Source organism: Echinops telfairi, unplaced genomic scaffold (genome assembly GCF_000313985.2).
Source record: "Echinops telfairi isolate 266 unplaced genomic scaffold, ASM31398v2 ScPeMD7_2;HRSCAF=8, whole genome shotgun sequence".
NCBI lineage: Eukaryota > Metazoa > Chordata > Mammalia > Afrosoricida > Tenrecidae > Echinops > Echinops telfairi.
The window spans coordinates 76,379,557-76,392,721 of NW_022103898.1; the positions used below are offsets into that span (position 1 = coordinate 76,379,557).

A 13,165-nucleotide genomic window follows, 5' to 3' on the forward strand; every position below is an offset into this window, starting at 1 on the left:
CGCGGGTGGAGGGCCTGAGCTGCTCGGTGCGACACCCCCCCCTGCACCGCCCCCCATATGGGTGCTCAGCCCCATTCCGCGCCCCGAGGGGAGTCTTCCGGCGTCTTCTGCTGGTTGGGGACCCTTTCTCGGAAGTTCCAACTGTCCACAGTGCCCCGGCCCCGCTTCTGGCTTCCTAGTGTCCCGACCTGCCTGCCAAAGGCCCTGGAGATGCTTGGGTGGTACCCAACCATGCCCAGAAACTGCCTGGACCCAGGGAAAGTTGGGAATTATAGATAGAATCTCATGAGGCAGAGAAACGGGTTTGCTCGGGGCCGGCTCCGGCCAGTGGAGGAGTAAACAGGAGTGCAATTAGCTTATCTTTTTTCAGGCCGGTCGGACTGGGAAAGCCTGAAAATGATAAGCTAGTTGCACAGTAAAAAGTGTGCTATTGAACATGCTGTTAGGAGGCTTGGCTGTATACAGCCAGCCAGCCCCTGGGTACGGAGGGTCAGCTGATGGACGACTCGGGCGGATCCTTTAATGTTATGTGAATTTGCCCCCACTCTGACCCCCCAGCCCAGCTACTGCCATTCCAACTCATACCTTATACCAAAGCAAAAGCCATGGACTCAGTGCTGACACACACTGATCCTATATATGGTTTTTGAGACGTACATTTTGGGGGAACAGATAGCCTCATCTTTCCCCAGGGAGTGGCTGGTGGATTTGAACTTGCAGTCCAGGGCTGACCCAGCAGTTCCCCTGAGGCTCCTACTCATACCCGATTCTTCATCGCAGTCACCGTCACTGGTCACTGGTGGCACCGTCAACTCTTTAAAGTTGTGTTCACATGGGACGCACATCACACAGTTCAGTAATTCAGTCACATCAAGAAGAGCTGTACAACTAACCTTAGAATATTTTCTTCATTCTTGTACTAATTGTTTTTAGCAGCTCTGAAGTCATGGGAAAGGTTTGGGGTCTTTGCTTGCAAGGCTTTGAATCTGCCCTTCCCTACTTAAGTCACAGCCACTCAGGTGGAAAACTTGAATGGACCTGACTTTGTAAAATAGGGGTGAACCAGCATAAACCAGAACGGAAAAACTACGATGGGTGCACTGCTAGAAACGTGATCTCCTTAGAAAGCAAGAGCACGTGTACAGTCAGAAACAATAGTGTCCCACTCACTCAAAGATGACGGCTCTTGATGCTGCTTTTGAGTGTGTGTCTCTCCACAGTCCTGGCATTAACTCAGTCTCCCACACTAGGTTCCCGAAAGGGCTCGTTACGTCCCTTCTGGACCTCTCATTCCAGGTCCTTGACCCCCACAGTGTTTTCCATTGTGACGATCATTTAAAAAATCCAGGTCTGATCTAATTTCACAACATTGGCTATGACTGAGCCTGTTTGTAGTGATTTGCAGCCCTGTTTTCTCACATTAAAGTAAGCCTAAGTAACTACACACCCATTCCCACTTCCCTGCACACTTAGGAATAGTTCTTGTCTGCAACTCCTGGACTTCCTTCATTAGAAACCTTTCTTATGGCATCAAATAACTTAGCATAGGGTCTACAGGAGCAGGTACCCTGAAAAGGGAGGTAAAAGAGGAATAAAACATTTAAATCGTATGAGATACCATAGTTGTCACCTACTTTGCTTTACTTCTTTGAGTTTGTAATGTTTTAAGTTCCTTCACAGAACATAGAATGATATTCGATGGCCCTGGGTTTTCAAAAGACCAGGATAGCCATGTAGCATAGTTAGGGAGCGAGGTGAGTTCAAGAAAGAGCAAGGAACTTGAAAGGACACAGTCGTGACAGAAAGGTAGAAGCCGGAGCATCCTGTCCCTTTCTTCCAGGAGCTAGCAACCTGGTGATTGCATTGGAGTACGTGTGTGACGCTTGGCCCTGGGAGGAGAAAAAAGATTCCTTGGTGAGGTGGGAAAGCTTATATTTAGGAAGAAATCAGGAGGAGGGAAATCTGAGCCAGCAGCTCTGGTATTGGAGTGCCACATCGTGTGTCTCTGGCTGTCTCTCAGGTACCAGTCCAGAGGACTGTGCGCTCTCCTCCCGACTTTTAAAGAACAGGCTACCAGCTTTTTTTTTAACAGACTATTGGATTTTTATCAGGGATTTTGGATCTTGTCATGCGGATTCCTTGTATGCATTTGGATATTTACAGTGAGAGAGTGTGTCCCCCCCCCGTTGTTTTTACTGTCCTGGTCCCTGGAAGAGTAGAGTAGCCCTTCTCCTGTTCCCCGCCCAGGCTTTGGAAACACTAAAGACTGGAGGCATTTTCTCCTGTGGGGCTCCTCCCTTGAAAGGACGTTCTTAACCGTCTTGTCCTTCCGCAGATGAGCCGTGCGGATACGGAGGCAACGTCGTAGGAGCTGCTAAGATGGGCATGAGGATCAAGCTGCAAAGCACCAACCACCCCAACAACCTGCTGAAGGAGCTCAACAAGTGCCGGCTCTCGGAGACCATGTGCGATGTCACCATTGTGGTGGGGAGCCGCTCCTTCCCAGCCCACAAGGCTGTGCTGGCCTGTGCAGCGGGCTACTTCCAGAACCTCTTCCTGAACACGGGGCTTGATGCCGCCCGGACGTACGTGGTGGACTTCATCACTCCAGCCAACTTTGAGAAGATTCTGAGCTTTGTCTACACGTCAGAGCTCTTTACAGACCTGATCAATGTTGGGGTCATCTACGAAGTGGCCGAGCGTCTGGGCATGGAAGACCTCCTCCGGGCCTGTCACTCCACCTTCCCTGACCTGGAGAGCACCACGGGGGCCAAGCCCCTGACCAGCACCCGCGAGAGCCACGCGGGTACCCTGAGTTGTACCTCCACAGACCCCCCATGCCCCCTTGGAGAACTCCGAGGTGGCGGGGAGCCCTTGGGTCCTGATAGAACCTATGTGCCGTCCAGTGATGCTGGAGCAAGCTACAAAGAGGAGGAGAAAACTGTTGCCAGTGACGCTAACCATGGCCTGCCTCTGCCTCCGCTGCCGCCGCCGCCACCACCAAAGACAGAAGACCGCGTCGAGGTCCCTGCTCCCTTCGCGTCCGCCCCCAGCACAGTGACCCAGCTGGGCCTGGGCACTGTCAGCATGGGCATCCAGACCAGCCTGAGCTCCTGCCCGCCGTACAAAGTTCAGAGCAACGGAGACTTCAGTAAAAACAGCGTCTTCGCTGCTGACAGCGCAGTCGACGTGAGCACGGGGAGCAGCTCCTGCGTGAGCAGCAGCGAGCCGGGCAAAGAGCCGCGCTGTGGGCAGATGGCGGGGTTCCAGCTGGAGGACCTGGGGGACGATGACTTGCAGTTGGAAGACGCCAGCGAGGAGATGGGCACCGCCGAGGAGGTGATCGAGCTGAGTGACGACAGTGAGGACGAACTGGCCTTTGGTGAGAGCGAGAGCCGAGAGAACAAGGCCATGCCCTGCCAAGTGTGCAAGAAAGTGCTGGAGCCCAACGTCCAGCTGATCCGGCAGCATGCTCGCGACCACGTGGACCTGCTGACGGGCAACTGCAAGGTGTGTGAGACCCACTTCCAGGACCGAAACTCCCGGGTGACCCACGTCCTGTCCCACATTGGTATTTTCCTCTTCTCCTGTGACATGTGTGAAACCAAGTTCTTTACCCAGTGGCAGCTGACCCTCCACCGACAGGATGGCATCTTTGAGAACAACATCATTGTCCACCCCAATGACCCACTCCCCGGAAAGCTGGGCCTCTTTGCAGGGGCGGCCTCCCCAGACTTGAAATGTGCTGCCTGCGGGAGGGGATTGGCCAAGGATTTCCACGTGGTCCGGGGCCACATCCTCGACCACCTAAACTTGAAGGGTCAGGCTTGCAGCGTCTGCGACCAGCGTCACCTCAACCTCTGCAGCCTCATGTGGCACACGCTCGCCCACCTCGGCATTTCGGTCTTCTCCTGCTCCGTCTGTGCTAATAGCTTTGTGGACTGGCATCTCCTGGAGAAGCACATGGCCGTCCACCAAAGCCTGGAAGACGCCCTCTTCCGCTGCCAGCGGTGCAGCCAGAGCTTCAAGTCGGAGGCGGCCTACCGCTATCATGCCGGCCAGCACAAATGTACCAGTGGCCTGGACCTGCGGCCTGGCCTGGGCCTGCAGCACCCAGCTCTCCAGAAGCGGAAGCTGCCAGCAGAGGAGTTCCTGAATGAGGAGCTAGCTCTGCCGGGCCAACCCGGCAATAGCAAGTACAGCTGCAAGGTCTGTGGCAAGAGGTTTGCCCACACCAGCGAGTTCAACTACCACCGGCGGATCCATACGGGCGAGAAGCCCTACCAGTGTAAGGTGTGCCACAAGTTCTTCCGAGGCCGCTCGACCATCAAGTGCCACCTGAAGACGCACTCCGGGGCCCTCATGTACCGCTGCACCGTCTGTGGTCATTACAGCTCCACCCTCAACCTCATGAGCAAGCACGTCGGCGTGCACAAAGGCAGCCTCCCCCCGGACTTCACCATCGAGCAGACCTTCATGTACATTATCCATTCCAAAGAGGCAGAGAAGAGCCCGGACAGCTGACTGGGTCCCGGCAGAGCCAGGGGAGCCCCCGGTGGGGGCAGCCGGGACACTGATTTCCCGATGGCTCCTGGTCCCTTCTCGGCTGAACTTACAATTTTGCCTTGCTAGGAATCCTGTTCGGTGGTGTGTCTGAAGAAGAAACACGAAGAAAGAGCACATGAGCTGAGTTACTATCTTCGAGAAGCAATGACCCTACCGCGCTTACCTCCATTACCAGTTCTGGCCCGCCAAGGGCTGTGTGTTTGGTTCCACTGAGGCGGGTTCTGGGATCCAATCAAGCAGTTGGTGGCAGCTAGATCCCATTCTCTGGCCTCTCTTAAGTTTTCGTTTACCCGATAGGTTTTATGCTGCTAAGAATCCAGCCACAGCCTCATGGACGAGAGAGGTGGAGGGAGGTTTTCTCTGTAGGTATCTCCGCCAGACCTCCGGCCAGGACCACGGATCATGCGAAAGCTCTTGGAAATGGAATTTTCTAGAAAAGACCAGTCAGCAGGGTGGTCCTCAGCAGGGGAAAGGTGTCAGATGAAGGTGTCTGCCCATCCTGCGGCCCTGATGTGCTGATTGGACAGTGAGAAGATCTTTTGGCAGCTGGATCCACAAGGGGGACAAAGCTTCCCACGGAGAGGAAGGGGCCAGTCCTCACCAGCCAGGGGGGCTCTTCTGCAGTGCCACCGGCAGTGGCAGCATCGGAGGACCCGAAGGGAGCTGGCACTCTTCTCATTTCCAAAGAAAGATGATTTTATAGTGTTGGCCCAGGAGGTCAGACCTTCCCCATGGGGTGAGGTGGGCAGCGAGCTACTCTGACACAGTCATTTGTCATTTTGGCCACCTCTGTTGACCTTGAGTTCCCTGGTGGGCAGGTGGGGGTGTCTGGGAGCAGCAGCCTTGCCTTAATCTACTCTACATCCAGCCCCCCGCCCAGGCAGGCCTGTGCCTGGTCCCTGGTAGAAGTGAGAAGGCCCCTTGGGATGGCGCGGTGGACTCCGTGAGCTCTGAGTCACTGGCAGTGGTGTGTAGCGGAGTGTGAGTCTTGACTGTCTGAATCCGGTGACACTGTTGTTTACTTTGTGCTAACAGGGCCCGAGCTTTGGCAGCTCCCATTTGACCTGCTGGAATTGAGCCTGATCTGTCAGTGCATCACATCCAGGGGGAGCTGTCTGAGGCGGCTGGTTCTGGTCCCCCCTTGGTGGGTGGAGGACCGGGCTAGGCGGTTTCCTGTGGGGCTGGTTGACTCTACTTCGATGATATGAAAGGGGTCTTGCTCAAAGAAGGCTTAGGGGACTTTGCGTATTCACAAGGTGGCACCTCAGTACCTCACTACCTCACCCTGCTCACATGAGCTCTGGGAGTCCCTGGCCTCCACCCCGATGCTGCCCCAGTTGGTTGGGCGTCAGCAGCACCAGGCTGTTTTCACAAGCAAGAGGCTGTCACGGAACTCACAGAGCCTTTCTGAACACGAATATTTATTTATTTTTGTTTTCGTATGCAGAATTCCCAGCATCTTTTTGAGAGACCCGATTTTTAGGAAAATGAGTTTCTCCCCGACAAGTAGCCATATTCCAGGCAGGTACGCTGTGCAGCGATTTGGGGGCCAGGAGTCATGCAAGACCTGGAAGGGAGACCATGTCAAGCCTTTTCAACAAGCAAATTCTTTCCCGATGGTCTTTAGCGGAGTAAACCTAGGGAACACGGTAGGCAGTGGACAAGGGGGTCCAAAAAGTTGGGACCAAGGGCAGGGGTCCCGTTAGAGTCACACAGGTCTTTCATCCCCCCATTCCCAGCCCTGTGAAGGAGTAGACCAGGGATGGAGCTGAGGGGAGCGTGTCTCGTTAAGAACTGATCTGGACTCCCCTTGAGACATTTCGTCAGGACAGCAGTGGTGGGCATGTTGACCGGCTTCCCTCTACTGGCTCTTGGGAATCTTAAGACGACAAATGCATGACAGATTGCAGTTGTGCACCCGCGAGCTTCTGCAAGCCCGGATGATCCTCCTCGGCTATGGGGTGAAGGCAAGAGTTTAGCCTGGCTGGGTTCGAGAGAGGTGATACTTACCGGCAAAATATGCTGGAGAAATCTTTTTCTTTAACAGAGGCATCTTGGATGCTGGGTACTCTGTATACTTAGCCTGAAACTGTGAAGTTTTCCCTTTAGTCGGTAAACCAAAAAGCAAGTCCTCGAAACACTACAGACTGGGTCCCCTGGCCCCCTGGTCCCCTGTAGGATAAGGGGTTGATCAGCTGTTCCCAGTCAGACATGTAGCAGGATCAGGAGCCCACAAAGCTCAGTGACCAAACGCTGCCCCTCTGCTCCTCATCGTCACCCCTGGATGCCCCCTGGGAGTCACTTTGACGCCCCCCCTGCCTCTAGCGCCCCTCTTCCCAACTGTCTTACTTGAAACATTGTGGTGGCAGAGGGCACGCTAGGGTACTTGGTGGAAGGTAAACGTTTGCTTTATTGTGAGTGCTTTTCCAGCCTCTGTCCATTGGGGTGTACCCCTTGGCTCCTGGAGGGGAGTTCGGCACTGGCTCGTGCGGTTGGGCCTGGGGCTTCCCTTTGACCCTCCCAAGTCCTTTCTCTGCCCTTCCCCTTTCTCTTGTTCTGTACTCAAGGCTGGCTGCGTCACTGGCAGAGCCCCTTGTGCAAAAGCAATTAAGAACCTCAAGATGGAGACTGTAGAGCATGAAACCAAATGTGAGGCCTGCCCGCTTGTTTCCTGAGGGCCAGGGGTAGTTCGTGTGGCGCTCTGGGGTAACTAGTGGAGGCTGTGGGTGGCCAAGAGAAGGGGATTAGTATCCCAGCATTCCTTCCACTCAGTCACTGCTCACTGGTGCCAAACTGGAAGCTCTGCTACCCCCTAATACTTGGTCCTAAGTTTTAAGACCCTTGGAGTCTCTGCAGATCATGGCTAGTTGGGAAGAAAAAAGGTGGATGTTGGGCCCAGGGGTCCTAAGAACAAGGCAATGGGTAAGAAAGAGTTCTTGCTGGCTCTGTTTCTGATTAGCGCCACCTTGTCCCCAGGACAAGCCTTGAAGCTTAAATACCTTCTCTCCAGTTGGGTTTTTGCTACTGATCACTCCCCCCCCCTCCCCCCCACCCCCAGGCAGTCTCTCTGGCCTGTACTGTGCCCTGCTGCCCCAGACTCCTCAACTCTGGAACTAAATGAAAATTTCTCTCTAGGTGGGCACACTGGCTTCATTGGCCTGGAGTGGATGTGGGGAGAGCTCTGTGCCCATCTGGGAATCCTCCCCTGCCTCGTCCCCCGCCACACCCAGAAAGTCAGGAAGCAGGAGACCCAGTGTTCCTTCCAATGTGATTACTCACCACAAACATCACATCAGAATGAAAATGAAATTGTTTTGATGCTGATGTTTCGCAGCACCCCTTCCCCGTCCAGCCCACCCTCCTCTCCACATCTACGAGACTCTTCTGTGAAGCGGAGAAGAGTTTTGACAACTGACTCCTTCCATTAAATTAATAAGTACTGACCTCCTAATATTTAAGTGTTTACTATCTATTGCTGTAAAGTTTTGTATATTTTGTAAACTTTTTTTCCCAAATAGTAGAAGTCTAAAATGGTTGTACATCTGATTCTTTTATATTCCATTGTTCGGCACAAAGTGTGGTTTTTATTTAGAATAAAAAAATCAGACTGGAATTGTGTGTTCTTTTCCTCCTGGCGGGAACATGCTCATCCTTCTAGGGCCTCCGGTCCGGCTCGGCACTCTTCCTGCAGCAGTGTTCTGCTCAGCTGCTGTTGGGACTCTGTCCCAGGGCTGGAATTCCCCAGGATTAGTTTGTTAACCTGTTTTTCTTGGAAAGTTAAGTCAACGATCCATCCTTTTTTATAGGGACCATTTCTGTCTGCCCCGAAAGAGCCGAGGGCAGCCGGCCTGGACGTTATGGAGTGAGAGGTTTGGTCAAAAACTGTCTTGTCAATACTGTTTAATTTGCTGTTGTGTGATGGATCTGAGTAGGCACGGGCTGGTTATAAAAGAAGAGAGGAAGATTGAAACGGGAGGCAGAGATTCGGTGTAATTTCCCGAGGTCGATACAGACATTTCCACAGCAAAGGGGATGAGACCATAGCACAAGGTCTCAGCACAAGGCCCAGGCTCCCCCAGTACTTGAAAACGTGAGCTGAGCACCGCCCACTGCAGTGGGCGCAGACAGGTCCTGTGCCACCCTTTCATGGCAGGGAAGGCCCACAGGAAATATTTGTGCTGCCAGGCTGGGAAGTGGCCATCGGGTTGGAACCAGTGGGAAGAAGAGCAAGATTTGGGGGGGGTGGGGGAGGAAGGGGCGGGGAGGGGCTGGGTCATCGCTGATGTAAAACTGGTTTTTTTGGAAACCCCTGGAGCCCAAGTCTGAGGAAACGGGCATCAGATCCCAGCGTGGTTTTTATGTGGGGGACAAGGGAGAAATGTCATTTTAATGCATGTTCTACATTGGGGTAGCAAGTCCTTACTGAAACCTCAAGCAGCAACCCAGGCTCCTGCTTTGAAAAGCCTTCAGCTCCGTGCCGCTAGATGGCTGTCTGTGGGCGCGGTGGGCAGAGGGCTTGTAGACACAAGCCCTCCACATCCCAGGCAGACCCAGGCACAGGCGCCGCTGGAGCAGACGGGTGGTGCATTCGGCAAATTCAGAGCAGGGGAGACAGCTCTCAGGCGGATCAGTGAGCCATTATTACAAATCAAACCCTCCGGATAAATAGCACTTTGAGCAGGACATTGGTAAGGAGGGTCCCTGGGGGGCAGGTTACACCTACAATCCCATTGCCCTCCACAAACAGGAAAGGACCTGTTCTTAGGTCTACGTGTAAGTCAATTTCCGCATGGCCATGGTCAGGGTGCCCCAAACCTGTGAATGAGCCTTTTCCATACCCATGACTTACCCAGAGGATGTTTCTTCTTAGGATTAATAGAGGTAAGGCGCTGGGTAGGAAATTTGCTTAAACCCGGTCAGGAAGCAAGAAGGACCAGGGTGAGACTCAATAGAAGTCCAGATCTCTGCCTTGGGCAGAATGACAAGATTTTGACTCTGTTTCCAAGTCTTTCTCCTCCGTTCCCTTTTCAGGAGCCTAGGACTGAGGGATAGGGCATCTAGAGTGCCCACTGCCCACTGGCTCAGGGCCTGATCCCAGAATGGCTGTCTCAACGTTGCCCTGTGATCTGCAGAGATGGGGTGATTTCTGGTAGCTTCTCTCTTGGGAAGAAGTGCCCTAGATCCAGAGCTGGGAGGAGGTTAGGTCTAAGGGACATGGATTCGAATACTTGGGGACCATCTTCTGCTTCTGGGGGGAGGGGGAGCAGGATGGACAAGTGGGGAGGTGATGGCAAGGAAATGGGGTCCGGTTTCCGGCATTGGGAATGGGGGTGGTAATGGGAACCCATCCCGCCAGCCCAGCTGCAGGGCGCTGGCCTCCGACCTCAGCCGTCCCGTCCCAGGGGTCCCCGCCCCTTCACTATCTGCGCACTAAGGATGCACCACTCAGGAAGGGCCTGCTGAAGCCTCCTGGTTCTTTGGCCTCTGGCCTCTTGTCCCTACTTGCAGGCTGTGCTGGGAGGACAGCGAGCACACAAACAAGGGAGGACAGCTTTGCGGGGTTCCTGGCCAGCACACTCTTTCCGGCCAGAGTGATTGATGGAATGAGGATGTCCACTTTCCTCGGAGGACCACCTCTTTTCCCTTCTCTCCCTTCCCCAGTCCAGCGCTGCTGGAAGCACAGACCTTTCAAAGATGCAGAGCCGCATCAGCTGTCTCTATTTATTTCACCTCCCCCAACCCTCACCCCTGCACGCCCTCCTCACACACAAGGACCTTGACAAACAGCACAACACCCAGGCCTGCTTTCTACTCCTCCTCTTCTCTTCTCCCTGGCCCCACTGCAGTATTTGAAGATGCATCCACAAAGCCATGAGTGCTCCGATCTGCTCCTCAGCCCCCCCTCACCTCCACCTGGGGCTCAGCTGTACAGTAGAGATGGCGGGCCAGATCGTTGGAAGCAACGAGGTTGTGTGCACGTTCAGATTTGAGAGGGTGCAGTGTGGGGGCGCTGCGCACCCTCCTTAGTGATGACAATGGAGTGCTGAGTGGAGGAGGAGGAGGCGGAAGCCGGGCCACCTGTCTTGGCCTGGTCCTTGGGAAGGTAGTGGACCACAGCGTTCAGCAGCCGGCCCCGGAAGCCTGGGCTGAGGAAGTTGTAAAGGACGGGGTTGATGGCGCAGTGGAGCATGGAGAAACACTTGGCCACGTCGTTGAAGAAGTAGAGCAGGTGGATCAGGTGGCAGTGGAGGGAGATGTGGGTCCCTTGTAGTGTGAGCAGCAGCAGGGTCAAATGGTAGGGCAGCCAACAGATGATGAAGACGGCTACGTAGGCGCCCATCAGCCGGCAGTGGCGCCCGCGCTCCGGCTGCACTGCGCGCCGCAGCTGGCGGGCCGTCAGCACGTTGAGGACAGCAATGAGAAGAAGGGGTAGGAGGAAGCCCAGGATGGTGGTCAGCAGAGCCACCGCCAGGGCCCACTCGTCATAACTCTCAAAGGGTGCCATGAATAGGCACATGGGTTCGGGGCCTTCCACCAGCTCCATGTGGACCACTTCGGGCAGCGGGATGAGGGCCGAGAGGACCCACACACCTGCGCACAAGGCCCGCCGCGCTCGGTGCTGGTGGCGCTGCCAGGAAGGCCAGGCGTTGGTGAGGATGAGGTAGCGGTCCACGCTGAGGCACCCCAGGAAGAAGATGCTGCTGTACATGTTGGCGAAGTAGAAGTAGTGGACGAAGCGGCAGGAGAAGCTGCCCCAGAGCCAGATGTAGTCCAGCGTCACCTCCAGCATCCACACGGGCAGGGACAGGACGATGCCCAGGTCCGAGACAGCCAGGTTGAGGAGGTAGAGGTTCAGCAGCCCCGTCCGGCCGCAGCACCGCCAGTTGACACAGATGACCAGGAGGTTTTCCACCAGCCCGACCACAAAGATGGCGAGGTAGAGGACAAAGAGGACCACGCGCTTGGTGTTCTCACTGAGCTCCAGGTGGCAGCGGGACAGCGAGTGGTTGAAGAAGTAGAGCAGCTCGCTCTCGTTGTGGATCTGGGCATAGTCGTAGGCAGACCCGCTGACCGACATCAGGACCAGCAGACGGGAGGCGTGGAAAGCCGTCCCAGCAGAAGAGCAGAGGGGCGAAGAGGGGTGGGATTTGACGGAAAGCTTCAGGGTCTGAAGAGACAAAAAAAAAAAAAGGGTGGTCGTGGTGCTGGAGTTTATTTTAGAATTTATGCTCTGACTAAATATCATCCAAGAGCAGAGGGCTTTATAAAAGGGACTATTTACACCCAACAAAATCGCTTCCATGTCAGTACTGCCCCACCTCCACACCCAGGTGGCAGCCAACCGCTTCCTCCTCTGGCTTTGGCTCTTTGAGCAAGTCTTCATTAGGGACTGTTGCTTTGTCTTTCCAGTTGGGCTGCGGGTCGGGGACAAGCCAAACCAAACACTGCCATCGAGTCGATTCTGACTCATCGCGACCCTATAGGACAGGGTAGACCAGCTGTCCCTGTGGGTTTCCAAGCCTGTCACTCTTTATGGGGGTAGAAATCCTGGTCTCTCTGTCCCAGAGCGGCTGATCTCGCAGTTAGCAGTCCAACACAGAATCGACTACGCCACCTGCATCCCGTGGGAACCACACAGCCCTCCGATTCATCCCTGGGGACATCTGTAGATCATGCAGAAAAGCGAGTGGTCTTAAAGCCCCAGGTCCCTTCTTCCTTGGAAGAGGGCTACGCTCACCTGAATTTCCGTTGGGCTCTTGGCCTCCAGCCCTGGTTGGGCTTTCACGGAGCTCACAGAGGCCGGAGGACCAGTGGCTGTGGGCTGGCCTGCTGCTGGCTTCAGGACTGCTCTTCTAGTCTGTCCGGGAAGTAGCTGTCACTGCCTCAGGCAGTGGGAGAGGGCTGAGGTTTTTCCTGCCGCTCATTCCCCCAATCCAGTAACAGGGGAAGTCACTGAGAGAGACCCCGTGTGCTGGGAGTGGGGAGGAGTCAGGCTACAAGAAAACCCAGACACCATCTGGCCGTTAGCTCTGTGACTCTACACCTTTCAGCTTCAGTTCTTCTGCCCCTCCACCCCCGCCCCAAAGGCAAAGAGTCCTAGGACCTACTAAAGGGGTGTCATCTGGACCAGGGGCTCCATGACAGTGAGCCATACAGTCCCGGGTGAATGCTCTGCATGTGTACCAGCTTGCCTCTCCCTTAATCAGCTTGGCAGAAGAGAGATGGGCTTTCTACTCTTGTAAACAGTTTCAGTGTCCACATCCCACAGGGGCCCTTCCACCCAATCCCATAGGTCGCTGAGTCAGCTCAAAGGCGCTGAGATTTTACTGTCAGCTTGGGGAGTCCTTGGGTGGCTCTCCTGGGTTGCTCCTCTGCTAACAGAAAGGTTAGGGGTCAGAATCTAACAAGAGGCCCTTCAGAAGAAAGGCTTGGCCACCTGCCATTGATGTGTCAGTTCTTGGGCACACATGGCATCCCAGAGGCAGCTGCCTTTTTGCTTTCAGTCAACGGGGAACCCCACCATTCCACAACTCCTGCTGAGGCGGAACTGGTGAGGGTGGAGGCTCTAAAATAAATCTGAAAGACTGTTGACTTTTAA

The 13,165-nt window shown here is 54.7% G+C and overlaps 2 protein-coding genes across 2 annotated transcripts; one reads left to right on the forward strand and one right to left on the reverse strand.

Annotated features, from left to right (window-relative positions):
- Positions 1-2,354: 2,354 nt before the first annotated feature.
- Positions 2,355-8,179, forward strand: ZBTB39 (zinc finger and BTB domain containing 39). The gene has a single exon (XM_004700537.2). It carries the CDS (start codon positions 2,380-2,382, stop codon positions 4,522-4,524), a length of 2,145 nt encoding a protein of 714 aa, XP_004700594.1. The 5' UTR covers positions 2,355-2,379; the 3' UTR covers positions 4,525-8,179.
- Positions 8,180-10,332: 2,153 nt separating this feature from the next.
- Positions 10,333-12,383, reverse strand: GPR182 (G protein-coupled receptor 182). Its single transcript, XM_004700819.2, has 2 exons — positions 12,305-12,383; positions 10,333-11,734 (listed from the first exon to the last, which is right to left on the reverse strand). Exon 2 carries the CDS (start codon positions 11,642-11,644, stop codon positions 10,547-10,549), a length of 1,098 nt encoding a protein of 365 aa, XP_004700876.1. The 5' UTR covers positions 11,645-11,734; positions 12,305-12,383; the 3' UTR covers positions 10,333-10,546.
- Between the last annotated feature and the right edge of the window lie 782 nt (positions 12,384-13,165).